General features: G+C 54.3%; 2 protein-coding genes across 7 annotated transcripts in view; one reads left to right on the top strand and one right to left on the bottom strand.

Moving 5' to 3' along the window:
• The window catches only part of AKT3 (AKT serine/threonine kinase 3), a 284,903-nt gene extending 278,653 nt beyond the window's left edge, over positions 1–6,250 (top strand). For all 4 annotated transcript variants that reach the window (XM_029934844.1, XM_029934843.1, XM_029934845.1 and 1 more), the window contains one exon: positions 746–6,250. In XM_029934844.1, coding sequence (XP_029790704.1) covers positions 746–831 — 86 coding nt within the window. In that variant the 3' untranslated portion in view covers positions 832–6,250. The remainder of the gene's footprint in view (positions 1–745) is intronic.
• SDCCAG8 (serologically defined colon cancer antigen 8) overlaps positions 5,891–27,997 on the bottom strand; it is a 253,258-nt gene continuing 231,151 nt past the window's right edge. For 2 of the 3 annotated variants that reach the window (XM_029934840.1, XM_029934842.1), the window contains one exon: positions 21,723–22,578. In XM_029934840.1, coding sequence (XP_029790700.1) covers positions 22,218–22,578 — 361 coding nt within the window. In that variant the 3' untranslated portion in view covers positions 21,723–22,217. Of the gene's footprint in view, positions 6,210–15,509; positions 15,637–21,722; positions 22,579–27,997 lie in introns of those variants that run through there. The other variant, XM_029934841.1, reaches the window with a different exon arrangement.

Below are 27,997 nucleotides of genomic sequence, written 5' to 3'. Positions count from 1 at the left end.
CTCAGTGGCCAGAGCAGTCCTGAGAAAGGCTTGGGTGGCCATCGGTGTTCCTTCCGATATGGGCAGGCAGGGAGGGTGAGGGCAGCTCCTTCCGTGCCCCCAGGGTTCTTCCTGCTGTGACTTCCGGAGGAGCCAGCGTTTGGATGCTGATATCTGACCCTCTCTTTACTCTGGTTAAGGTTGCATTTTAGGGAAATTGGGAACTGGGAACGGTGACTAAAGACAAATAGGAGATGTAGAGTAAATAATGTGAGTACTGTAAAATCAAGGGCCCACATGAAGCTTTATTTTGCAGTCACACCTAAAGCACCAGGAAAAAAAATGTATGCATTTGAAGGCAGTTGGTAGTGGATTCTAGACAAACAGGATGCCTTAGGTTTGACCCTCGTAACTTTGACGTGTGCTATTTCTTGAGATTGAAGGTTACAGAGGCTCATTTATTCCTTCGTATTTAAAAACAATCTTGTGTTCTTCAATAGTATTTTTTTCACAGCATATTGAGTCTTAACATGATCGTGTCTTGAAGGAGATGATTTGACAGTGTTATGTTTTTGCGGATCATGTGTTTGAAAGTGGGATGGTTTTGGATTATGTTTAATTAGTCTGTGGTTTGCTGACAAACCCAAGCTTCCAGGAGCTTGTTGCCTCTGTTAACTCTCATGATGCTAGGAGCTCGAACTAAATAGACCAGAGATCGTGCTGCAAAAGATCAATGTAAGGCTAAGCGGCTGCTTTCTGCCCGCAGATGACGAGGACGGCATGGACGGCGTGGACAGCGAGCGGCGGCCGCACTTCCCTCAGTTCTCCTACTCTGCCAGTGGCCGGGAGTGAGGCCCGCGCTCTGCTCCTCCGCGGTCAGCTGAGAGTTTCTTCCTCGAGAAGATTCCTGGACTCCACACCAGTCGTAGCTCTTACAAAGCAGGAGCGCCCCCAGACACCCCGGCCCACGCGCACCCCCACGAGAACACGCCTGTACGCAGACACACCTATTTGTTTTTGCATGAAATTGTATCTCCGTCTACGGTCTCATGCTGCTGCTGCTACTGTCTTACTGTTCTATAAGCAACTTTACGAGGTAATTTTACAATCTTTGGAAGTCACGAGCCCGCCAGTGTTCATTTGTGCACAGTTGTCACCTTTCGATCCTTTGGTTTTTGTTTTTCCCTAACAGTGAAGGCTAAATGAGATACACTGATTCTAGGTACATTTTTTAACTTTCTAGAAGATAAATCAAAAACTAATTAGACTAAGAAGACTTAGCGTGTAATTCAGAACGAGCGGTTGCGGCGGGGCAGTGATGTGCACAGTCGGGGTTGTAGGAGAGCCTCTCGGCTCAGTGCACAGAGTGGGGAGCGCACGCACACCTGGCTGGAGCCGCAGGGAGGCCTCCGAGCGGAGGCCTGACGCACCGTGGAGCTAGCTCGATACACACACACTCAGTCCCCACCGGACGCTGCCCAGAAGCCTGCCGCCCCGCCCAGACGTCCACACCTCGAGGGCGGCCGTGGGCAGATGGACACTGTCCGCCAGGAACGGCGGCCTGTGCTCGGCGAAGGCGGGTCACTTAATGGGGCTATGAAACCATTTGCACCAGAGAGCTTTTTTGTTTTTTTAATTTTTTCCCTGTGCGTGGAAACCTCTTTCCCTTCTTGATATTTATCACCTCTGATGGCTGAAGAATGTAGACAGGTATAATGACCCTGCTTCTCACCAAAATCTGTACACCAAGGTAAACAGGTGTTTGCCTTATTTGTTTTAAGTTTTTACTTTGAGTTCTACGTGAATTAGCTTTTTCTCAGATGTTAAAACTTTGAATGTCCTTTTACGATTTTGTTTATTTTGCAGTAGTATTTATTTCTTAGTGAAGAAAACTGTGTGTCATGTTAGCAAATGCAGCGCCAACTTATATGAAACAGACTCACTGCAGTTAATTTTGACCCATGTGCAAGGATGTACACGCCGATGAGGCATGCACTTTTTCTCCTATGTGACAAAATCCGATGAGGCCCTGAAATTGTACATCTTGGTTAGAATCTGGCTTTGAGAGAAGAGATGCTGTCATTTAACCCCTTGGTGCTGAAAGTGTGGAAAATCCCAAACTCTCCAAGCCGAGGGGTTGATGAGACGAAGGATGTCGGTGCTGCTCGCTGGAGGACGGACGGGCTCTGGCACCTGGCCGCGTGGCACGGGGGGTGGAGACTGAGCCCCGCGTGACCGTGAGGAGCGAACTTGGCTTGGCAAAACGAACACATCTCGAGTATTTACACAGTAGGCAGTAAGGGGTGAGAACCTGGTGTGTTTATTCTGCTCATGGTACATTTATCACTGAATTAAGCCATCAGGGAAAATACAAAACAACACAAAAAAAGAACACCTCCAACTTTTCTTTTTCTGTATATACTCATGTCCCCCAGTTCCAACATTTTTCACTGAGAGGGGACATGTATGCAGACCTCATCTTTCTCCTTCATTAATGATGATCTTCAGATTAAACCCTTTGGTGCTAGGAGCTGACATTTTCCAAAGCAGCCTATGAAGTCCGGGGACTGGGGGCCCTGTTGCGGAAGCTGGCAGCCAGCCGGCCCCACGGAGCGACCCTGGGGATGGATTGGTCACGTGACCTGACAGCTCCCGTGGAAGACTGCGGCATGACGTGCTGTCACTGTCGAGATGCATTGTGCGCAAGAGCGAGTGACTTTCTGAGTAGGATGAATCCTATTCGTACGCAGATGTCTTAGCCTCGTGACGCTGGAAATGTGGTCTGTGCAGGAGTCGCCACTGCTGGCGGTGGGCGGGCCACTGGGGCTGAGGGGTTAGAGGGCATTTTACTAAGGCAGCTAAGACATACTCAGACCTAGGTGTCACCCTAAGTTTTCGTATTTCTACCTGAGTGGGGTTCTTCCTCAGCATCGAGTAGGAAGTTACAGGAGATGGTAGTTCATTCTTTCTGACACATGTAGCTTCACTTTTTTGGTTTTTTCTTCCCTTGGAATTATGTTGAATGTTTCACTTTGACTATAAAGTAGATTAGGAGGTATGTCCTGTAAGTTGTGTCGCATCCATTACGTACAGGAGGGACAGAGAGAGGCAGAGAAGGCGGCTGAGGCTGGCTGTTGTTCTCACGGAGCTTCCGTCCCTTTTGAGGGAAAGGGGAGCCCTGTACACTAAGCACTTCGATAGCTTCCACCCCCCAAACCTTAAGGGGATTTCCATGACCCTGGCCGGGGACACTCCTAAAGGTCCGTGACTGCATGGACGGTGCCCCAGGCTGGCCAAGCCTCCCAGCCTGCTCTCGGGGCCCAGCACTCTCAGCCTCAAGATCCGCCAGGGGCACAGAGGTGTTCCCTTGGCTCCGATTTCCAGACTTCCCCCACCTCCCCCACTCTCACTCCCAGGTCTCCATCCGCTGGCGCCGAGGAGCGACAGGAAAACAGACGTGTGTAGAGGGAGATTTCTGGAGATCTCTGCACCTGCCCTCCCATGGCTGTGGTGTGGGTTGCCGCCAGCTGGGCAAGGCCTGAAACCTGGGATCATTCTGTCAGAATTCGGTTCAGACTTTGTGGACTCCACCCGCACTAACTCTCATGACGTCTGCCCTCTTGTCCTAATGCAGCCACCCGGGAGGAAGTTGGCCATTTCTGCTTGGATTTCTGGCAGGTTGCTCACAGCTTTGCTTTCAACACTAACTACATAGCATTATTCCAGTATTTTCCATTTTCCCGTACCTGATTTCCAGCTTCTCAGAGCTGACTGTTCTTGCAGGGGCCCCTTGCTTCTCCTAGAGGACGAAGGGTAAGGGCCTCCCTTACTAACTGCAGGGTCCCTGCCCTACACCTCAGCGCACACACTTTGCTGCTACTGTTTGTACTGTCTCCAGTAGAATTTCCTGATCTTGCTCCTGGTAGTGCATTACAGGCAAGCATGAAATGTAAAGTATTTATTTAAATAAAAAGAAAACCTCTAAATTGGTAATTGAATTACCTCCCTGTAGCTTTATAGTTTGTGACATTTCTTGACCTTGCTAGTTCTTTCATTAGATCCGCGCAAGATCTAGTCATCTGGTTAAGGATTTTAAGCAGACGCAACTATGAACCCAAGAAACTGTATTACTCTTACTGTTGGTCATACTAAAACTGTTCATTTCCTTAAGTATATGACCCACAAGGATGTGAAATAACTACAAGAAACTGTTTTTGTACACTGTACATCCTCAGTATTTTTACACGTCTATGATAGGGATGCACATTATTTCCCTTCGTACAGACAGCGTAAATAAAGCACTATGCCAATCTGCTACTTCTCTGTTTATTGTTGTTGGACATGGGTCTGTAATCTCAGAAACTCATCTTTTCTGGAAAACAAAAGATCTGTAACAGCTCCAGCTGGTACTCCCCTACCCTCCGTCAAATGTGACAGGAAAACACGGCAGTTTCTTGTAGCCCCGGACACACACACAGGATTCTTTTGTTACTTCAGTGACATGGCAGTAGTGCGGTCGTGCAGACTGATGCAGGGCCACTTCCTAAGGGGAGAGGTCGGCCGTGCCGCGGTGGGCTCGGGGCAGGTCTCCGTGAAGTCAGGGACGGAGCGGGTCTCCTTGGAGATGTGTTCAGTGAGACCTAACAGTCTTCATAGCGGACGGTCTGGACCCAGAACTCTCTTGAGGAGTGTAGCTCATCGGCGACGTCTTCCTGATAACGCAAAACTCGCTGTTCCGCACGCCTCCCTTCCGAGGGTGTCTGTCCGCAGGCGAGCGCTGCGGCCGGGGCTGCTCGGCGGGTAGAGCGGCTGCCCCACGGTCTCCTCTCTCTAGAAGCATTTTGGATGGGGCCTTTTTCCGATTTTACCTCATAAACTTACTATCGTAGAAACTTGGCTTCTGGGACTAAGCTAAGTAGGGGAATGGCTTTGGGACCAAAGTGAGTCAGGCATGCACGTGTGTGTCACACAGCCAAATCCGAGGGCATTCTTCCCTGTGCTCTTCTCTCAAAACCACTGGGATTGACCGGTCCAGGAGGCTAAGATAAAGTGACCTCTTAACAGTTCTTTAAAGGTGCTATTTTTAGAATATTGTGTCATTTACTGTATTCCTAAAACAGTTAGGGACAATTACCATACCTTCTGTGACACCCTTTATGTCTAGCACATTTGAGATTGAAAACTGGATCCAAATAGACGTTCTGCTCTTCCAGGCTTGAACCTTGTCCGTGGTCAAGAGACTCTTGAACGGCCTTTGCGTGTGTATCATCCCACTGCTGCCGCCGCATCCCCACCCATCCTGAGAGGCACGGGTGAGGGATGCTGAGGGTGAGGGCGAGGGTGCAGGGTCGCCGGCGGGGAGAGCAGCCCGAGGTCAGGGCCCTGCAGCCTGCGGTGTTCCGTTGTCCTCCTCACAGACAACCCAGCATCTTCAGCGCCCATCTTGATTCCTTTCCAGCATCCGAGGGCTTAGCTGTGTATGGTAGAAACACTATTTGGAGCAAAAACAGCACTCTGTTTACAGATCTGGTAGAACTCCAAGTCAGTTCTGTAATTGCACGAAGTACATTTTCAGGTTCCTCTCAAACACCGCACATTGAAGAAGAAACCCGACACCACCAAGCCAAAGACACTTCCTTGTCTGTTTTTGTTGTTAACGGGGCGGACAGGAGAGCAGTGCTTTCTGGGGTCTCCTGACTGTGCAGAGTAGCAGGATGGTCAATAATGGAGTCATACGGGACGTTGAGTCAGAGCGTAGGAAGTGGAGGGACGGTGTCTAGCCCACGAAGAGGGAGAGAAACGTGAATGGCAGGAAGAAAGTCTGGTCCTTAATACCCTTTGGCCTAGTTAAAATATGTGCCTTTTTGGTGTGTTTCGTTCATCACAACAAGGTAAAAAGGAAACGCTTCAATTCAGGTCTTTACAAAAGTTCATTTATTGAAACTCACGTGTGTAACAGGATACAAATAAGCAGATTTATCAAAACATAGTTAACTTCAAGCCATTTCTGCAAACATGGCCGCAGGAGGTCTCCTGGGCCGGCTCTGCAGCCCGCCCTGGCCACGTGGGCGCCGCGGGGCAGTGGACGCGACTGGCCCGGCCACCGGGAAGGCCGTGGGGCGCTGTGGCATCTCACAAACAAATCAGATGAATGTAAATATCTCTTTGTAAACCATTTATTTCACTCTGTTTCATCCAGGTCAGCAATCAGATTGTGGCATGCTGGGTAACTGGAAAATAAAAATGATAATAAAAAGTAAGTTTAAATAGATCACGTTCTTCACTGTGATTTGTCTTCTCGCTGGTGCAGGTGCCTCTTCCAAGGAGGAAGACGTTCTTTTGCTAAAAATACAGAAATTGTATGTAACCAACCACACAAACAGCTCGTGCTTCCCCCCGACCTCAGGTCACAGCCCTGGTCAGATGGGAACTGCTTCAAGGCTTTCAGTCGGAACACGTCCATGCTGCAGACATCTGTCTGTCTCAGGAGTAAGGCAGTCCGATGACAGGACGTGGCCAAAGGGCCACCACTTCCCTGCCCAGGGGAGGAGACCCTGATTCGTGCCACACTGAGAACTGCTCAGACATGGCAGCTGATAAAGCCGGAACAAACAACAGGATGTAGGCCAAGCATCCCTAAGAAATTACTAGTGAATTCAAAACGAGGTAACACCTCCAAAGTTTCAGCTGCAATTTATTGTGACACGCACCCCAGCATTTTCCCAGGGAGCCCGCTTCCCATGTACTGGGGGAGGGAGTCGGGGTGTCTGGCCTCTTGGTTTTGAGCAGGAACAAATGTTTCAGAACTAGCTTCTGAAAGCTGGGGTGAGGGTCCCATGTTAGTGACATAGTGACGACTGTCGTCTGCCCTGGGCGGCGCCAGGGCTGTCAGGTTGGCTTTGCCCATGTCCGGAAGCGGCACCAGAACCACCGCACACGGCCCGCCCCACAGACCAGGGCACCTGCTGTGCTGCCCCTGTACCTCGCGGGGAGATGAGTTAGACATCCTTGACCTCAAGGAGGGAGATTCCCAGGATGCCGGGCAGTCTGGTCCGTCTGGCTGGAAACTGTCTTCCAGAAAGACACGTGGCCTCGGGTTGTGCACTCCCCCTGCAAGGTTTCCTGAGCTAGAATCCTGGTGGGGGCTCCTGGGAACCTCGTTTCGGCCACAATCACTTGAGGGTTTCCAAGACCGGAATTCTGAAAGACCAGAATTCACACAAGAGAAACGGGAAAACCCATCTGTTGTCTCCTTCAGAAAACGCAAAAAGGTAACGTGTGCAGGTCAGGTAGGTTTCTCGGTGGGTGTGACCCTGACGGTGCCTTCCAGTGAGCAAGTCTGAGGAGGGTGATCAGAAAGTCACGTGCGCAGCCCACTCGCTCAGGACGCAGTTGTGCGCGTGCAGCCTTGGGCAGGGGCTGGGCCTCAGGGCCCTCTTCGCAGGCCATCAGGAGTCCGCTGCCCCATAGCCTCTGCCTCCTTTTCACCCTCAAGAGTAATACTCGGCCCACAGGCTGCCACCAACTCAGCGTGACCATCACACAGTGTCGCCGTCCAGTCTGGACCGTGCTGACCCAGGGGCCTCAGGCCAGGTGCTCCCTAGACAGCGGCTCGCTTCCTATCTTAAGAGACTCCAGGAATGTCTCTGAGCACAAGGACAAGCAGAAACCACAACAGGGACTCGCTGGGGAGACACCCCCCCATGACACGCGCAGTAGAGCCGTGGTAAAGACCTGAGGTGGCGAATGTGTTGCGGGAATTTTTTAAACCAAGCTCGAGCAAACTGGCATCTCTCGCTAGGAGTCTCCCTAGTGCCCATGTCCCGGGCTCATCGGTAGCTCCTCGCCTGGCCCGTTTCCTCGTGGCACTCAGGCTGCCGCCCAGGACCCGGCCCCCTCGGCCCCACAGGAGGTCCCTGACTCGAACAGTCTCTCTCCTGCAGCACACCGCCTGTCACTCTCTCTTCGCTGGCTTGGTCCTTTATTTGGTCCCAATGCAAAGACCTGTCCTGACTCTCCTGTTAGGGTACTTGCCTTTCACGGTCCATCCCAGTGCCCACAGCTGCCCCGCTCCCGGCAATTCAGTAAATACCTGCGTGACTAATCCACCCTGTGATGCCATTGTTCCGTCTCTAAACGCCCCACTCAAGCGCTGCCCTCTGTTTACTGGATCTTCAGTAGAGAACAGTCGCGGTGCCTCTCCCATCCCGAGGCGTGTCCAGAGATGGAGAAGCGTTAGCTTCCAAGTCCCACTCGCCCTCACTTCTTAGACTAGCCTTGCTGACTTCTGTAAAGCTGGGTCCATGGTCCACACCACCGTGATCCAGGTCCGGCTGTGAGAGACAAGGAGGATGCGCGTGCCCACGGAACACTGAGCCCTTGGCCACCGTCTCCCTGACCTCTGCCTTTCAACTCATCACCAAGGCCCCTTGCTGTGGCCTGCCTGGGCGGTGTGGCCACATCTGCTGTGCTCTGTGGCCACCCTCTGGGACAGAGGAGGGCCCACAGGAACCCTGGCAACTGGTCTTATAGAACACTGTCCAAGGGGGACACACGGGCCCCCCATCCACACACTGCTGCTGCCCTGTTCATTTTAAATCCTACTAGAGCCTCCTCTCCACAAACCCTAACTTTGGGGTTTATTTCTGAAGTTGGACTGTAAATTCAGACTTTGAAAAATCAGTCTCTCTGGGTGACGTGAATCGTTCCCAGGTGACCGTGCTGTAGGGTCGAGCAGAGCCTTTTCTGCCGCCTTGTCCCCAAGCCCAAGACCCAGGGAGCGCACGCTCCCTCGCCCCTACCCACAGAACGGGCTTGCTCAGCCCCAGCCCCACCCAGGCTTCCATCCGCGGCCCTTCTCCACAGACTCCACTCTACCTCTCCCTACTCACCCCCACCTGCCTCACTTATTTGCACATCTTCTGTCTCTGTGTGGCCAGCTCAAAGAATGTTCCTGTTTGGGGCGCCCGGGTGGCTCTGTTGGTTAAGCCGACCGACTGTCAGATCTGACAGTCAGTGAGTTCGAGCCCCGTGTCGGACTGTTTGCAGTCGGCACAAAGCCTGCTTCAGATTCTCCATCCCTCTCTGTCTCTGCCCCTTCCTGTTCACTCTCTCTCAAAGATAAGCATTAAAAAAAAAATGGTCCTGTTCCTTGTGCCTCTGGCAAGAAAGCATCTATTTTTAACCGAAGAGAGGAGTCCCTTCCCCACCTCCGCCGGGGGCATTTCAGAGCCTTGCCCTGAGTTCCGGAGAAGCACCAGCACCTGCTGCTGGAGGACCAGGGCCCAGCTACAGGCTCTGCCCTGGGAGAGCTGGGTGGACACGCAGCCCGCGGCGAGGGGCTGAACCACTTTCTTGAGAAGTTTTTCCCCTCGCCGTTCACTTCCCAGGTCTGTGCGCTTCGTTTCTCTGGGCCTCATTTTTCCGTCCAGATAGAAAGGACGCCGAATGATGCATCCAGCGGCCCTTTTGCGCCGATGGGGATCTCCGCCGACTGGGCTGGCTCCACGGTCACCTGTGGGAGCCGGGGTGACAGGGCCTGCCTCCTCCAGGGAAGCTGGTTCTGTTATTAAGGTGTTTGGGGTTTTTTTTTCGGTTTCGGTTTTTAGCAGGACCCAAGTGATATGAAAGCTAAACGTTTTCCCAGAAGTGGTACGGAGCCCCTGGGCCTCGACACCCAGGCCCATTAATGCTCCTGTGACGTGCCCGGCGACACAGCACGGAAGCCCCCAGGCGTGCTGTCTGTGGCATCACGTGGGGGCCGGCGGCACTCACTGGGGGCGGCCACCGATTTGCTCAGGAGGCAGGTGCTCTCACTGGTCCTCCGTAGAACGTTGTGGAAATTTCAAGCCTCGGGCCCCTCGATGGGCAGCCTCTGGGTCAGCAGAGTCCAGCAAAGTGACCCAGACTCTGCCTTGCCCCCCGGCTCCGGCACGACCTTCCCTGGAACCCGGCTGTCAGCAGCTGCAAAGTGGGGCCGGGTTCACAGCCAGGTTGCCCACACACCAGGTGGGCCGGGGCCTGTGCAGGCAGAGGTCAGAGCCCCGGCTTGCACAGACCGTGGGGCTGGCTCTCTGCTGTGGGCCCCACAGAGGGAAGGGGCTGTCGCAGCCACAGAAAGGAAGGCCTTCCTTGCAGACTGAAGGTGCGCAGAGCATCCTCAGCTTTCCAGGACACACCGCATGGGGGTGTGGGGAGGCCGCCCCTCCCCTGCCCGGAGCCCCGAAGACACGGGGTTCCGGAGCCCATGCCGTCTGACTTTGTCGTCTTCCAGCTGTCCGGGATCCCGCAAGTCACGAGAATGTTCTCTGCACATGGGCAGGTGTCTGTGTTTTGTAGGAACCATGTTTCCATGGTAAATAGACTTGAAGAATTCCCAAAGGACAGACAGTGTCACCAGCAGCAGAGAGTGGGGCCTCTGGCTGCCTTGCGGTTGAAGGCGTTAGGAGTAAAGACAACACTGACATTTGGGGCTGTGACGTGACGGAACTGCAGTCTTTTAAAGGCAAGAACCACTTCTCTCCGCTCCATGTAATATTCAGTGTTTTGTTCACTTGTCTGATTGGATTAAAATATTTAGCTCCCTTTAAAATCTTGATTGTGAATTTCTATTGCAAAACGTACTGATTCAGGAAGCAGTAAGTGGAGCAAGTGTATCTGCAGCCACAGAAGATTCCATTTATTTTTCTTCCATGGGTCTTACTCCGACATGATTCACTCGTGGACAAAGTGAACCGTTGACGGAAGAGCAGGTTTGGCTCCCGTGAAGCCTTCTGTGCTTCTCAGCAGTAATCACACTCGGGGCCTTCAGTGAGCAAAACAGAAAGAAACAGAAACAAAAGCACGCCGGAAGTTACAGTAGGCGATTTGAGTTGCTTGGGGAAGTTTTGCCTGAGGGTCGAGAGGCCCTTCTGTCGGAAACACGGCACCGGGGTCTCGTGTCACTCCTGAAAAGCACTCAGGCAGCAGGGAGTTAATGACATTTTAGCTGCATATGTTCAAGTGTATTTAAAAAAATATGCAAGTCACTTTGGTTGACAGTGTCTTGTACACAGTTTTGAAAGAATCAGGGCAAACTTTAACAGAGTCAGTTTTTATTTAAAAAATATTTTCTGGGAATGTATCAGTGTTTATTTTTGAGACTGACAATTCGGGTGAAAATCAGGATAAAAACAAAAAAACAACAATTTGGTTGAAATCAAATTGTTTGTTTTCATCTATTTAGAATTCTTTCCAAAAAATCTTGGTTCAGGAGGAGGCTTTTTTAATTTATTTTATTCAGTGTATTTGCTGTTCTATCCAGGCACCATCTGTCTTGCAGGTAGCTGACTCCAGGGGGGCACCCATGGGAGCTGGGCGAAGGCCCCAGGACTTGGGAAGGACCCCAGCCGTCCTATGCACAGCCCTGGGTCCCATCCTAGGTGAGCCACGGGCACCCCTCCTCGGCCACACCCCTGCCTGGTGACCCTGGGTCCAGCTGACATTTCTGAGGCTGTGCTGCCCTTGAGTCAGGTCACAAACGGGCCTGGCCTGCCCCTCGCCTCGCTTCAGCTCTCTCGCTTGGGGTCCCGTGGCGGACGGAGATGCCGTCCATGGTTTTGAACAGAATCACATAAGGCTGCTGGAGCCATGCACAAGTTTGAATCAAATTAGAAAGTCAGCTCACTGCTAAGAATGCTCAAAAGTCACAGGGCCAACTGATTCGTCACTGGTTAGTCTCAGAATGCTTCCTGCACACAAGTGCTTCAACTGCAGGGACGAAAAGGGAGCCCCTCCCCAGATTCAGCACGGAGGATGGAGCCATGCAGGTGGTGGCCAAGGCGGCAGGGACCAGAAAGCACAAATCTGCTGAACCCCGAGATGTTGCCCAGTGAGTACATCAACAAGCCCCCAGCGTGTGAAACCATCCTCTAAGCGGACAGTTCTTCCCAGGAAAGGACTGGGATTTCCTCCCCAGCTGGCACTCCCACCCTGGCTGCATGTTACAGCCCCAGGCTCTGGGTCACAGACTCTGCCCCTGGGCCCCACCCCCAGGCCGCTGCCACCGTCTCTCTCCCCCTAGAGGAGGCTGGAGGACATATGCCAGCCCTCGCCTGTAACCAGCCCCGCGCTGCGCCTGGGGAGACACTGTGGGGCCCCGCCTGCAGCCGGGCTGGCTGAGGGTCTGCAGGCTCTGCTTCTCCACAGAGACCAGCACGGCCATTTCAAGACATTTTAATAAAAGCCTTCTCTTGGGAGGAGCAATGGGTGTTGTATGGAAACCAAGGTGACAATAAATTTAAAAAAAGAAAAAAGAAAAAAGAAAAAGCCCCTTGCCAGGGGCGCCTGGGTGGCTCAGTTGGTTAAGCATCGACTTCGGCTCAGGTCATGATCTCCATGCTCCTGAGTTCGAGCCCTACCCGCGTTGGGCTCTGTGCTGACAGCTCACAGCCTGGAGCCTGCTTCGGATTCTGTGTCTCCCTCTCTCTCTGCCCCTCTTTTGCTTACAATCTCTCTCTCTGACAATAAGCAAACATTTAAAAAAATTTTAAAGCTATTTTCTAGAGTTCCCCACCCACGGAATGAGGCAGGAGAGTACGCCATTGTTTTTAGTCACATTAAGATCAGGGCAGACTAGTGGTCAGGGCAGACTAGTGGTCAGGCCCGCGCCCCGTGCCCCACAGTAGAAGGCTTCCTGCACCACAGCCACATTTGGGGGGAGGACAGGAATCCTCACGGTTAGAAATGTCACTGCAGCCTGGTTAGGACTATGACTGGCTCCCTCTGCCAGATGTCGCCCATGTTCTAGAACTTAAGCAGAAGCGACCTGGGATACTAGAGCCTTCTAAACAGGCTTAGCTGTTTCCTGTCAGAGGCCACAGGCCAACCTGAGCCCTATCACCTGCTCTGGGGCCCGGCGCTCGGTACATGGGAGCGGATCAGAGGGATGGGACTCAGCTTCAGGGCGGCTGACCAGGCCAGGAAATCTCCATTCTCTTCGGGGTTCTGGGTGGATGGAGATTATTAGAATGTGACATATAAAATTGTCATTATGCTTAATTCATCCAGGCTGAGAAAATGGGAGCCTTTGGCAAAACCATCCCTGACCCAGAGATGAGCCAGTCTCTCTCTGGGAAGACAGGCCTGTGGCCAATCACTCCGGAACCCTCGGCAGGCGGTGTCCTCTGACGTCCCCACTGGGGGCACACGGTGGCCTTGTTCACTTCAAGGCTTGGAGGTGAAACTCACAATTCCAGCTTATTCCATGCCTGAAGTAGGTCTGATATCACCCTTGGGTAGAAAGAGCAGCCTTTGGCTTAGAAACTCAGCAGAGAGCTTGCAGAACTGGACCCCTGCCTCTTCTTTGAACACTAGTATTTGCTACCGAAAGCCAGTACTCCCTCCGTGAAATTCCTTTTGTCGTGTTCATATTAAAATAACTCCAAATGCACTCCCTGAATCTGAAAGACCCCTTAGAGAAGAGCCAGATGGCTGGTATCAGCTAACTCAGGATGGTCAAATCATCTCTGCTGCTTCAGACAAAAGAAGAAAGACCTGCTCGGTTTTCTGAGGACTTTTTGAGGTTTGCTTGGGTTTTTTTTTTTTTTAACACATTTTATGAAAAGTTGCAATCCATTTGGTAATTATCAGGTTTTTGAAGCCCTGGAAGAGGTTTTGGAGCAGTGATGGTCCATGTAAGATCTGAGTGGCTGTGAGGTAGGCAGATAGAGAGTTAAAAGGGAAACCCTACCCGGTGACAATCTGGTCCAGAATCTCGAAGCTGCCGCGCCAGGACAGAAGCCTCCCGCACTCTGCAACCTGAAGCCGCGCTTGGCTTCTGGAGCCAAAAGCTTCGCTCCTGCTGGGGGTCCCTGTTCCTCCGCTACATGTGGCGGGAGCCCTGTCACCTGCCCGACAGCCGGGCCCCAGCCCTTGGCTAGCGCCCCACAGGGCCTCCTGTGGAACCCACCCAGACAGGCCAAGGCCCGGTTGGCCCCACAGAGCAGCGCGAAGGGCCCGAGCATGTCGGAGAGGCTCAGGGGACTGGTGGGCACCATGCTGCTGGCCCCATGGGCCTCTGCCTTCCCTGTGCTGCTCCTGGGCCTTCTGGATTCCTGGGGGGGGATGGGGGAGGAGGAGGGAGCCCTGACATTTCTTGGACCTACTACATGCAAGAGAGTCTGCCGAGCACCTCAGGCTGCCCTCGCCGAGGACTTCTGACATCCCTGTGGAGTCAGGCTGCTGTGACCCTGCAGCCTGCCCCGGGCACGCATGGAACCGAGGCTCGGAACGGACTCCGGTGCCTTGGTCTGAGCCGCACAACACTGGTACTGTCTGGAATCACTTCAGGGTTCTCAAACCTCTGTGTCCCTCAGAATTACCCAACCGCTGCTTAACATACAGATTCCCAGGCCCTGCTCCCAGGGATGCTGTCCCGGGCTGTGTGGACGGGGCCCTGTGACCCAAGCTCCTCGAACTTTTCTGTTTGTGGCACATGGTGTGACAGCGTCAGCGGCACGCGGAGCCCAGTGCATGGGCACCCCAGGCCTTGGAGGTTTCACTTGCTACCTGGAAACACGAGTCCTTAGCAAGGGCTGCCTGCGCTGAGTGGGAAAAATCACCGAGGGGACACCATCACCCACTGGGCACAGGGTTGTTCTGAAAGAATTATGAGACACACTTTCCCATCGTCCCCATTAGTCACCCAGGCACTCACTGTTTGGCGTCCCCGGGCCCACACGGAGCACCTGGCTGCGATCCTAATTCAAGGCTGAGAACAGGGCCAGCCCCCGGGCCACCCCATTCTCCTAACAAACTGCCTGATGGGCAAAAACTACAGCCTGTCTGACAGGGAGAGAAGCAATTGAGGACAGAGGTTGGGCAACGCACTCCAAATTCACCTGGATGTTCACTTCCCCCAGAGCTAACCTCGACTGGGAAGTCTTCGGCTGTGGAGTCAGCCTGAGGCTGGACACTGGTAGTGTCCGTCCTTGTTAGCTAGAGCCTGTTTCCCTCTCTGTGAAATGGAGATGACCATCAATCTAGCAGGCCTGTTCTGTGTTGCAGACCAGCCGGGCACCTGCGAGCACTCAGAAGCCTCCCTCCGCAGGAGATGACCTGGGACAAGACTCCTGCATTCTGCTCACAGCGGCCCTCACAGCTGGTGGCTTCGCTTTCCTCACCGGATTCCTCTGGGGGCAGCCCAAAGCCGCCTCCTCCAGGAAGTCCGCTCACCTCCTTCCCCATGCTTCCACAGCTCGCGACCCTCCGCAGGGGGGGTCTGTGGCCTGCCGGGTGTGTTCTCCCGCACAGACTCGGCCCCCCAGAGGGGGCAGACCCATGGCCCACACGTGTGTCCCCCACTGTGCCAGGTACAGTCTCCAGCAACTCCCCACCTCCCCCGAGCCGGGTTACTGGCCAACTGATGCAGTTGCGGGGCATTTCCCCGGGGAAGACACAGCTCTGAAGGAAGGAAGGAGGAAAAGTCCCTGCTGGGTCTCCTGGGGGTGAGCTGACCCGGAGGTACCCCCTGCCCTGGGCGGTGCATGTACCTGGGGCGTCAGGCGGCCCTCCTCCTCCTGCGGGCTCCGCGTCTCCGGCCGTGGCCGGCCCCGCTGGGCCAGAAGCTGGGCCAGCTGCCGCGCTGTGGCCTGGCCGTGCTCGTCCAGCTGCGTCAGCCTGCGGAGAAGCCAGCGCGGGGTCAGGGCCCTGCGACCAGGGGGCAGCAGGCGGCAGGGGGCGAGGGGACCTGGCCGACCTCACCCCCTGCCATGTCCCACGGGGCCCGGCCCACTTCGCGCTCAGCCCCGGGCACCGGAGGTCCAGGCTGAGCGCACAGGACGTTCAGATGGGAACGGGGACCAGCGTCCTGGCGGCAGAGTGGTCACTCAGAACGCAGACAAGGCGGACAAGTAGAACACTGCAAGCTTCCAGTCCCCAGGGTCAAAGGCTAGGGGCCCAAACGCCTCCGCTGTCAGGCGGGAGGCGCCGCAGCCAGAAACCCTTAGCGAAGGGTTTCCGTTATCCATCACTGCGTCAGTCACGAGCCGCGGCATTGTTGACCAGATGTCTCTAAAGATCCTAAATTTGTCATTCTGCTGACGGCCCTCCTCTGCAGACTTGCTAATTCGCTCGGACTGTTATCCCCATTTGTCCACAGACGGCTTCCCACGGCCAGCACTGCACTCGCCCCCGGGAACCAGGCCCTGGATTAAATTTAGAGTGGCAGAACTGCCCACAACTGTTCTGGAAAGAGGCTGGATGCGTCACGTGCCCTTCCTCACAGACCTCACCCACCAAAAGCACCAACGGTGACATTAACTTGTGTTTTCACAGGAAAGGGGTTTTCAAAGCTCAGGATGCATGCGTCTCAGACTCCAGGCCGGATGTGACACGCTGAGTCCACGCCCTGGCCCTGGCCGGAGACACGGCGTCCGGGTGCGGGGCCTGGGCGGCTCCCAGCGCTACTAAGGGGCGGGCGGCGCCCTCACCGACAACGAGGCGGCCCTGGAGCTGGCACAGCAGCACCCTGGGAATGCTAACGGCTCTCTGGTGTTCCCCGCGCTCCCCCACGTGCCTGTGCCACGTGTCACCCAGTCCGTTTCCGAGGCCACACCGGCTGCCCACCCTTCTCAACCTTGGAAGGATTGGGGGATACTTGCTGCCCCTCCCGTCCGCACCCCGCCTCCCTCCGCCCCGCACACCGCGGGCCACTTCCCACACCTGCAAATGCAAGGAGCCAAGGAGCCTAAACCGAGAGTACGTGGCGGGCGCCTGGGCAGCTCGGTGCATGCTCACAAGGCCCGCCCTGCCCCCTGAGCTGGGGGCCACCGGGCCCCACCCACAGGCCCATGCCCCGCCCACTAGCCTCCGGCCTTCTGCCAGTCCGGGGGGGGGGGGGGGGGGGGGGGGGGGGGGAAGAGCAAAGGGCCAAGGGCTCGGCTTAGTACTTCCCTCTGCGCCTGTTGCTGTTCAGGGCCAGGGTCCGCTGCTCTGGCCCACATCAGCCTCCCAGGTCCCCGGAACTGAAGTGTGTGTGGTTTCCTGCTCCTGTAGTGTATACACAATAGTCATGCCGCTAGCCACTTACCCTTCCTCCAATCCTGGTGAAACCAGGGAACTGCAACTTTGAGACGCCCACTCTGTCCCCGATGACACCGTCACTGCCGCACAGAGGCAGTTTCTCCTGAGAGCAACCTCAAAACCAAGCCAGTGGCATCAGACCAAACAGGAGTTTCCCTGCATTGCCTCCTGGACCAGGAGCAGCTGGAAGGGGCGAGGGCATCCTAGGGCTGCGGCGAAGCTGGGCCAGCCGGCTGGGGGCCGGGATGGGGGGTAGGGGCTGGGAAGGGGCATTCTGCACAGGCTGAGCCACTACCAGATGCAGGCAGCCACCACTCATTTGAGTAGCTACTCTGTGGTCCAGAACCAGAGTGGGTCCTGTAGAAGATGCAGAAAGGAGTGGAGCAGCCTTTTCCCTTGAGAAGCACACAATCTAATGCTTGGATATTTGAATCAGGTGAAAAGCATCATCATTAGCAGCTGAGCTGTCTAAACCCTTGGGTGCCTTTCCCTCTCCAGTCACGTCAGTGTGGAGACGGCCACAGGCTGAGAGCTAGTGAGGTAGTAACCCCCTGGCTTCAGGCTCGCTGGAGACAAATGTAACCGAAACATGTGATCAGTAGATGACACTATTAAGGCTTAAAGGCAACAAAGGCGCCAGGAGTGGCCTTTTGCCATGTGGTCCCTTGCCCTGTGCTTTGATCAAATGGGAAAATAGTCCTGTGGACTGATGGCTTCAGTATGTGTTTCTGGGCTCCCAAAACGAGGTGGCTGCCTGAGCCAGAGCTCTGGGCCGGGCCAGACCCTGCTCTCAGAACACAAAATGCCCGCCACAGGCTGGCCACAACAGGTTACAGCCTAGACCCTTCCCGCTTTGGAGCACCCCCACCGGCCCCGAGGCTAGACCAGGCTCTGTTGGCCTGGTTTGCAAACCGTAGGCTTCAGATCCCTGCAGCAATCACCAGGGAGTGCCCAGGCCCCACCCAGCCTGGCTGGATCAAGTCCCTGGGCGAGAGCTGGATGGCGTGGCAGAAGCACCACGGATCTGAGGAATAAGGCCTCTGGAGGGCTCTGCCTTCCCTCAGGGAGGCTGAAGCCCCCACTAACTTCGCAGCTGGGACGGACTTGAACACTCTGGGCAGTCAGTCTCGGGGTGCTTTCTCCCTTTAAAAGACATGTTGTTTGGGCTCAGCCTCTGCTTTGGCACTCCATGAGCAATGAGCCAATCACAGGCTCAGTAAAGGTAAAAACAACAAACTGGAACCCACGCTTGTTAAAAGACAGAGAGGTAGAAGAAAGACAGAAAGAAACCTAGATTTTAGACCAAAGCGATTTTGTTAAGGAAATATATTTCAATAGCAGCTCTCTCGAGGCCTATTATGAATATTGGGAAGACATTGTTTTTATAATTAAAAAGTTATTTTGGGGGACAGCCTTCCCCAAACACTGGACAACCCTGCCTATATTCTGTTCATGGATGTTTCATTACCATCACTTAGAAGAGCTATCTGGCGGTGTCCTCGGACACAAGACGGGTCTTGTGTTTTCCATGCTGGTTATATCTCTTATTTTTGTCTTTCTAAGTGCACGTGTTCAGCCATGACTGACAGTGGCTAATGTTTACTGGGCCCTGTGCTTATTCCTCCACAGTGATTATCTAATTCGCATTTTACAGATGAGAAACTGAAGCTAAGAGATTCAATGAACTGGCACAAAGCCATACAGGAAGTGGTCAAGCTTGGAGGCACATCTGGGCAGTGTCCAGGTGTTTTGGGGGGCTTACGTGTATTTATGTATTTTGAGAGAGAGAGAGAGGGAAACAAAATCACAAGCAGGCTCCGTGCAGTCAGGGCATCCCATGGACCCTGAGATCATGACCTGGGCCAAAATCAAGAGTCAGACACTTAACTGACTGAGCCACCCCAACGGCCTGGGGCTCTGGTGGTCTCAACTACGGTTAATGGATGGTTCATGGAGTTAATTCATCAAGTCCATCAACACTTGGCAAGCAAGATACTGTGACTACATCAAGAATTACAACGGGTCTCTGCCTTCAGGGGGCCTGCCACCAACTCTGGAGAGACTGGCTGGAAAATGAAGAGGTACTGCCCAGAGAGCAGGGACAGTGAAGGCAGGGAAGCAAGTGGGCACCCATCAAGGGTTTGTGCCCACCAAGGAAACAGATCATCACCTACTGCGTGATCCCTCGGGCAGAAACTCGCTATCCCCGCTTTAAGGATGAGGAAACCCAGGCGCAGAAGGATATACAGCTGGTTCGGGCCACTCAACCAGCACATCAGGACGTGAAAAGAAGAATTCAGGCTGTCTGGGAGGGATAGGGGGCTCCCCATGAGAAGGGAGGCTGCTAAGGCCATGCTGTCTGGGAACCATGAGCTGGACAATATGGCCGGCCCAGTCTGTGGGCTCCTCCCAGGGCTGGCCCCAGCCACGCTCTGCGGCCAAACTAACAGATATGAACCTGGCCGTCTGGGCAATGGTGGTGGCCTTCACCAGGGAAGAGAGGATGGGAGGAGAGACCGGCCGGGGGGTGGGGGTTCTGGGGCCAGGGGCAGGCACCTGTGAGATGCCCACCCACCCAGCAGCTGAGGCCTGGGGCCTGGGACAGCTCTGGCTGGATCTCCAGTTGTGATGGCCAAACCTGCTGGGAGACAAGACTGTGAACTCAGGGCAAGATTCACCCAGGGAGGCCTGGCAGGGATTTTCAAGTTTGTTAAAAATACAGGTATTGGGGGGCCCAGCTGGTTAAGAGTCTGACTTGATTTTGGCTCAGGTCATGAGCTCATGGTTTGTGGGTTCAAGCCCCACATGGGGCTCCGCACTGACGGTGCACAGCCTGCTTGAGACTCTCTCTCCCTCGTCCCCTCTTTCTCTCAAAATAAATAAATGAACTTAAAAAAAAAAAAAAAAAAAACAGGTATCCAAGCCTCCTATGAGCTTCTTGGCTAAGCACATCTGCAGCAGTGAGGGAACAGGGCAGGGCCAGGACAGGGCCTTGGGGATCAGCCACCTTTTACAGACAGGCTAGCAAAAGACAGGGGGCCAGCCAGCCACGGAGACAGAAGGCAGGGAGGACAGGAAACCTGGAGCTTAGGGGATAGGGGGCTTCCCGGGAGGAAGGGGGGGCTTGGCTGTGGACGTGCCCGGCCACAGCCACCTGCCCTGTCAGTAGGGAGGCATGGTGGAGCCTGATTATAGGGACGGAAGAAGAGAGACTATTTTGGAGAAGGGCTTCACTGAGGGCAAGGGGGCAGGAGGGGTGCAGAGGACGGAAGGGGCTTGAGCTGGGGGCGCTCACGGACCGCAGGAGAGAGAATTCCTCGCTGGGGCAAGAGGTCAGCCGGGTGACAGGGGAAGCCCTACCCAGCAGCCTGCAGACCCAGCCCCTGTTAGCGGGCACGCGTGTTTGCTGAGAAGAGCAGCCAGGCGACAGCGTGGCTCCTGGGGGGCTGGCGTGGCAGATGAGGGCGCCCAAGGGCCGGGCGGAGGGAGCGCCTTCTCATGGAGACCTGGGCCCCCTGACTTACCTTCGGACAATCTCGCCCCTTCCCAGCCTTGTGGGGACTCTGGTTCTCCAGATGCCCAGCTGCCCTTCCTCTTATGTTCTTGGCCCTGGAGGTCACATCGGGCCTGGACAGAACCCCTCAGATCTTCACAGGGCTGAGTGTTCTCAACGCTCACGTCTCAGCGTCATAGTCATTTGGAGAGGCTGCAATCTCCCTTTGGGTCAGGCTCCCCTGTTGGGGGCCACTTCCTGCACAAGGTGTGAGGTCACTGGGGGAGGGAGCGGGGCAGCCCTCCCCAGGCCTCCTCTGCTGGAAGGAGCCCCCGCCAGCCTGCAGACCACACACAGGCTCCCCACTTGGATAAAGAGGTGAAGCCTCAGATCCCGGAGCACAGCTCCCAACTTGCACCCTCTAACCCAGTGCCTGCACCGCCTCTCTGGACCCAGCAGCAACTCCATCCCTCTCAGGTGCCCCTAGGATGCACTGGGCATCCACACTGGGCTATCATGGCACTCAGCCAGGCCAGGCCTCCCATGAGGCAGCCGGGGAAGCCATGCCCTTGAAGCGAGGAAAGGCCCCTCCTGGCCACTCTGCACCCCAGGTTGGGCTCTCCATCCAGATCGCAGGGGCCGGTCCCCAGCCTATACCACTGGGCAGAAGCGGGGCCTGTTGGAGTGAAGAGGGCTGCATCTCTGTGGAGTAGAGCCGTCAGCATCTGCACTGGCTCCAGAGAGGTGGATGGTACAGGTGGGTGGAGCCACAGTACCATGGGAACCAGTGGGCCAGGTGGGTGGGGCCGCAGTTACCATGGGAAAGAGCAGGCCTGGGTTTCAGCAGCCCAGGATGCAGATCCGATCTGATCCAAGGGGGCTGCACACCCCTCTACTGATGCAGCAGCGATCCCCTCCACCAACATTGGAACCAACATTTTTTTAAATAAGACTTCAGGATAAGATGGAGCAAGTGGTAAAATACAAAACAACTTTTTAGAGCTGAGTGGGCCGGGTAAGAATCTTATGCAAAACAGAATCCGTGCAGGCTGTCAGCTCTGGTCCTGTGCTCCAGACACTCGTTTGCCATGAATACTGTGAAAGCGAGTGAATACATATATTTAAATTTTTTATGTTATATGTGATACATACAAAATATATGCAGTGTATAAATACACGATGAGGTATAATAACCAAATGAACACTTGTGAGCCTGGTACCAACACCACGGGGCTGCTTCCCATGGGGTTTTCTCCAGGCTGGCCCCCCTCCGCCTCCAGAGGGGCCGGTACCCCCATAAATACATGTGTTCTTGATTCGAGGTTTGAGTTTCACTCAATAGTCCCACCTGGGAGCGTCCTACTGACTACTGTGGAGTGTTTTTCCGCCTTCGGTTTGGGGGAGGGTGTGGGTAAATGTCTTTTAACCTAAAATGTTTTCAGACTGGAACCCCTTCCTTTGGTCACTCTGGCTACGGTAAAGTTTTGCCGTCCCCTTCCTAGAGAAGTGCTCTCAAAGGCTCAGACCCGCACTTTCACTAGGACAGGGGCTTCCTCATGGAAATGAAGAACACTTTTCAACCTACATATGGATGTAAAAGGTGCAAATGCCTGACTGTGAAATACGCAATCACTTCTCTTCTGTTCCCGGGCGAGCGGTCCTCCTGACAAGAGCCAACGGCAGGTTACTCTTGTCCACCTGCACCGGGTGGGGCCCGAGAGAAGAGGCACAGGAGTCCGTTGTCTGCCCAAGCCCAGGCCGCCAGCAGGGTAAGAGCCAGGATGACCGGGTCAGATAGCGTGTGTCTCCCTCGTGGGGGGCCCACCTCTGGTCGCCTGGCTCCCAGGCCTCCTGGCCACCCGGCCCTCGCCCTTTCGGGCCACAGGGTGCAGAAGCTCGACTCGGAAGACTGGACCGAAGCTGGCCACACGGGTCCCCACCGTGGCCCCATCTGCAGTCGTGGCTTGTCTGCCACTGTCACTAAACTTGGGTTCCCTGAGGACAGGAGTGGGGTCTTGTTCAGCTCTCCACCTCCAGCAAGGTGCCTGCGGTATAGACAGTGCTGGGTGAATACCTCAGAATAAACAAAAGACTTACAATGGACGCCATTTACACCAAAGAGAAAACCTGAAATTTCTTAACTGTAGTGCAAGCAGCCTTCAGATTAATAACTTTGAAAGGCCATAAAATATACATAAATAATTTGAAGTATGCTATTGAAATTCACCACTGGCGCCTGGGTGGCCCAGTTGGTTGAGCATCTGACTTTGGCTCAGGTCATGATCTCACGGTTCGTGGGTTCCAGCCTCACATCGGGCTCTGTGCTGACAGCCCAGAGCCTGGAGCCTGCTTCAGATTCTGTGTCTCCCTCTCTCTCTGACCCTCCCCTGCTCGCACTGTCTCTCTCAAAAATAAATTTAAAACATTAAAAAAATTTAAAAGATCTTAGAACAGACAAGTGCTGTGTCCACTTGGATGTGGAGAAATGGCTTCAAAATCCCACCACAAACCACCTGTTCTGCGTGGGCAAGACACTTGATCTCAGTCAACTCCGGGTTCTCCATTTCTAAAACTGAGCAAAGAGTAAGCCCAGACCTCCTCAGTCAGCAGCTCTGGGAGGGGTAGGGCAGCGGTGCAGGTTTTCTTAAGCCCTCTGGGTGATTCTGGTGCATTCTCAAGTGTAAGACACGCTGGCATTCGATAATTCACACTACTGCACATATATCATGAGTTCTCGTGGAGAAAAATTCCTTCCCCTGACTCCAACTCTGATCACTGAAGCTGCCCCCTGTCCGAACGAAACCTGTCCTGGTCCACCCCCAGGCTTGGACGTCAGGCAGAAGAAGTTAAGCAAAGCAATGCAGTCACCTTGAGCGTGGGTTTCCTCACATGTGAAATGGGGGGGGCGGGTCAGCGAACTTCACACCCCCAGGCCACACCCCGCCCTGGCCCACTGCCTGTTTTTGTACAATCTGCAAGTTAAGGATGCTTTTTATATTTTTGGATGATGAATAAAAACGAAAAAGAATGCTTTGTGATGTGAACGCTCAATGACATTCACTTTCAGTCCCTGAAATACACTTTGACTGAAACACAGCTCTGCTCTCCCTTCACATACCGTCTGTGACTGCTTTGCCCTGTGACAGCCAAGTGGAGAAGCCGCCACGGAGCCTAAAATGTTGACGGCGTGACCCTTTAGAGAGAAAGTTTGTCAGCCACTGGGCTTGCAGGATGCCAGACTTCTCTCCCAGTGCCACAGGTCCACGGGCTGGGACCCATGCGATCTCGCTGCATCCCCGTCCCCACACCCTGCGGTGCGCGCTAGTCCTGTGACACAGGTGACCCAAGTTGAAGTCTGAAAACCCAATTACCCTAATAACGTGCTCCAGGGAGTTAATTTCAGCGAAGAAGCCATATGAATTCCAAGTTGTACACTGTCTCTCAATGCTTGAAAGTGGCTCGCTGCAGTTTACGCAGTCCTATCCCATTAACGCACAGAGTCTGCAAGAGTCCGAGAGTCCGTCACGTGCTTAGGCATCCGGGACACATTCCAGCTGGTTATCCTCACTGAGAAAAGGAAAGCCGTTTCCAGGGCTGCTTTGCCGTTTAAATTTCCTTTACCCAAATCTAGCCTGTTCCACAGTGACTGCAATTCTAAATTCACTGGGTTCTGAGGAGAGTTTATCTTTTCAGCCAAGGGAAGGGATGTTCCTGCACCACCCCTTTAATTTTTCTTCCTCTCAAATTTCCAATCAGCCCAAGCAGGGAGGTGGAGGGAGGGGGGACTGCTTAGGGGCAGTGACTGAGGAGAGACCCTGCCCTTCTCTGCCAAAGATCACCTGATGAGGTCATGTGAGAGCTGAGGGGCACCTCAGAGGTCATCCAGTCTAGCCCATGAGAGTGAACCTGAGTCCAACTTGTGTGTGGTAAATCTAAGACCGAAACCCGTGTTGCTTGACTCCAAATCTGGCGCTCTTAGAGGCATTTCAGAATCCTTTTGAAAAAGACCTGACTTCTATTTCATACTCAAAAAAAAAAAAAAAGGATTTTCAGCAAGGACTTTGAGAAAAATGACCCCCTGGGGGACCTAGTGGGGGCCGGGGGCACAGAGTCATTCTCTGAGGCTGGGGTCTGGGGTGGGGGTGCCCGCTAGGCTAGTACTCCTCCACCAGACTCAGGGAGTTCTGGCTTTGCCTTTGCTCCTTTTTAAACCACCACTCCAGTGCCCATGATAGTTCCATGAAGGACAGGCAAAACACTCCTGCACCGATGGCTCCAAAAGTTGTGAAGTCCCATTTCTGCTATCCTGTCCCGGAGCAGTTTGCAGACTCCTCGGTTTCAACTCCACACGGAGTCCATACTGGTGCTGGCCCTGAGGACGCAGGCACGGGAGGCCCAGGGCTCCAGAGACGCATTTGGGGCACTTGCTGGGGGCCAGTGCCCCAGGCCTCCGCACCCTTGAGCCCCGGACCATGTCACCTGGCGCTCTCACAGACCAGCTGCTTAGGACAGGCTGGAAATGGGCCTCGGCTTCAGCACAGAACACTGAGAACATCTGCCACATCACTGCCTTGTCATCCGAGAGAGCAAGCGCCATGGGGCCCGGGCTGAGCCCCTCAGAGGGCCTGGCAGGGAGTGAGGAGCCTGCGACCATGACATAGGAGGGGCAGGGGCTGAGGCTTCAGGAACCCTAAACTCTAAAGACCCCAGGAGACCGTGTGCCTCAGGCTGCAGTCACCTGTAGCTCAGTCTTCTCAAAGCAGAAGCGGCCGTGGGGGGCACGCCTCAGCTGTGTGACATGGAACAGCACGCTCGGATTTCACTATTTCTGCAGAGCCCAGGCCACATCTGGCTCCAGGTTGTTCAGCAGCCCGAGTGGAACCCCCCAGATGCCTCTCCTACCACCCCTACCTAAACGTCGACTGAAGCATTATCTTTTTAAAAAGTTTTTATTTGGGGGGGCCCCTGGGTGGCTCTGTCGGGTAAGAATCCATCCGACTTTTGACTGTGGCTCGGGTCATGATCTCATGGTTCGTGGGTTTGAGCCCCGAGTCGGGCTCTGCGCTGACAGCTCAGAGCCTGGAGCTGCTTCAGATTCTGTGTCTCCCTCTCTCTCTGCCTCCCGCCCCCGAACAATAAACATTAAAAATTTTTTTGAAAAATAAAAATAAACAAAAATAAAATTATTTGGAAATAATATCATACTTACAAAAAGTAAGAATAGTACAAAGAATACCCACATACCTTTTACCCAAATTTACCTGTTATCATTTAAACTCATTTACTATTCTCCTCTTTCTCTGCGCAGGCACTCACATGCGCGCATGCACACACGTGCACACACACACCCACACACATACGTGTATATATATATTTTTTTACTGGTTTCAGAGCCATCTGACAGTCAGCTGCGGGCACCCAGACTTCAGTGTGTATGTCTTAATGATAATGATTCTCCCATGTACCACAGTACTTCTACAGTGACTTAGAACGGAGACAAAATACCTTTATCTAACCTACTGAATTCTAATTTTGTCGACTGACCGAAAAATGTCCCTTTTTCTCCCTACAGGAAAGCTCCTTTGCACTTAGCACGTCTATTTAGTACCCTTGATCTGGAACAATTAAAAGATCAGTTTTATTTTGATGAATACTATTTGCAACTAAAGCAAGTGTAGTCAAAGCAGACGTGGAACCATCAGAGGGCAAGAGGGTCCCGTTCAGGTGGTCTCGGCAGCAGTGTCATGTTAGTGCGAGGATCCGGGCGGGCAAGGCACCCGCCCCCACGCTGCTCCCAGACACTCAGGCCTTCAAGGAGGGGTCCTGGACAGTACCAGGTCCACCTGTACTCAGCGTGCCCTCTGTCTCCTTCGTGGCTGATCGTCCTGGAGGTCGACAAGCTGGTCACAGAGGTGTGACGGAGTCAGAGCGAGCCCAAGTAGCTCAGTGACCAGACCCGATCGCAACGGCACACTTACTGATGCACATCTTAATTAGGTTTTAATGCAAGTAATTTGATAAGTACTCCTGGCCATCCACTACAGATCTGTCAGTGTTGAACGCTTTTTATTTAGCTCCTTTTCCCGTCTACAGTCTCTACCAAGGCAGCCTCCCTGCTGACCCTTGTCAAAGAACCCCATCTGCTGGTTGCCACGGTAACTGAAGGCGACCAATTGAGCTGAACAGAGTGACTCAGAAATAAAATCTGCAGCCAAAGGAATTCTACTAAGAGCAATAAATCATTTAGTAAAAGGGGGTCCTCCACACAGTGACTAGCACGCTCTCCCAGTGACAAGGGCTGGGCAGGGGCCTGGCCAACCCGTTTCCAGGGGTCCTGCCCTCACCCAGTTCCACAATGTCTGCCGAGAAGGAACTAATTAAATCAATCCTTCAGTGTTTCGGCTGTGAAATTTTGAATGTTAAAAGTGGCAAGAGAACCAGCTCAGGTTCCCAATATGCCTTCCTCTATTTTGCACAAGGAGTACAAGTGAAGAAAGTGCCCATCGGGCAGGAGAGCACCCGAGGCAGGCCGCAGGGACAGTAGGGCAGGACTCCTCTGCAGTGAGGAAGGCCGCCCTCCTGGGTCATCAGTTGGCCTGGAGATGCTCCACCCGGAAGCCTGTGTGTGTCCAAGGCATGCAGCCCTTGAGAGAGCAGGGGAGCCGCGGCTGGGTTCCGAGAGCAGGAAGGGGTCAGCACCGGATGGGCTCGGGGGCTCTCTCTAAAGCATGTCCTCAGTGTTCCTAACAGAGGACGTGAGGAGATCCTGGCCCAGAGGGACAGAAAAGAAAGGGATGTACAGGCTTCCTGGGGGCTGCACATGAGGGCCCCAGCAGCGGGCTCGGTCTTGGACCCAGACCCTCACAGCACAGGGAGGCCACCACGTTAACCTTCATGGCCCCCTGCGGCGTAGACTGGGCATCCCTTGTGGGCAGCAGTGCCCAGATTTTAGGAAGAACCCCCAGGCACGCTAAATCCTCCATCCAGCACGGGCTCTCCCTAGGCCAGGTCCGATGCAGCAGCTGGGGTGACAGCGGCCGCCTTGCCCGCCGATGACAATAGGAGGTGAGGGGCTCTAGGACCGGCAGCCAGGCGGGGGGCTGGGGGTCCTGCCGGTGCCTCAGTGCCTCGCCCCACAGGCCGCAGAGCAGCGTTTTAAGAGGTGTGGATGCAGAACACGGACGTCCTCCCCGGCCCTGACCTGAGCTCAAGGGAGCGGGAGGACCCTGCACTCAACGGTCCCCGAGACCATTTCCTGCTCTGGAGACGAGCACTGCAGAGCAGAAGGTGGTGGTCGTCTCCCTCCACCCCACCCCCCTTCCCTAGATGCCGCCAACGAAAGGCTTCCTCTCAGAGTTGCAGTGAAAATCCGTCGACGGAGTGGAGAACGGTCGCGTTCGCTCAGGACGAGCCCCGGGGCCGCCGCCCGCCTCCCGCCGCGCGCTGGCCGCTTCCGAGCGCGCC

The sequence above is a fragment of the Suricata suricatta genome, chromosome 3 (assembly GCF_006229205.1).
Source record: "Suricata suricatta isolate VVHF042 chromosome 3, meerkat_22Aug2017_6uvM2_HiC, whole genome shotgun sequence".
Taxonomy (NCBI): Eukaryota; Metazoa; Chordata; class Mammalia; order Carnivora; family Herpestidae; genus Suricata; species Suricata suricatta.
This window is presented reverse-complemented; position numbering and strand designations above follow the sequence as displayed.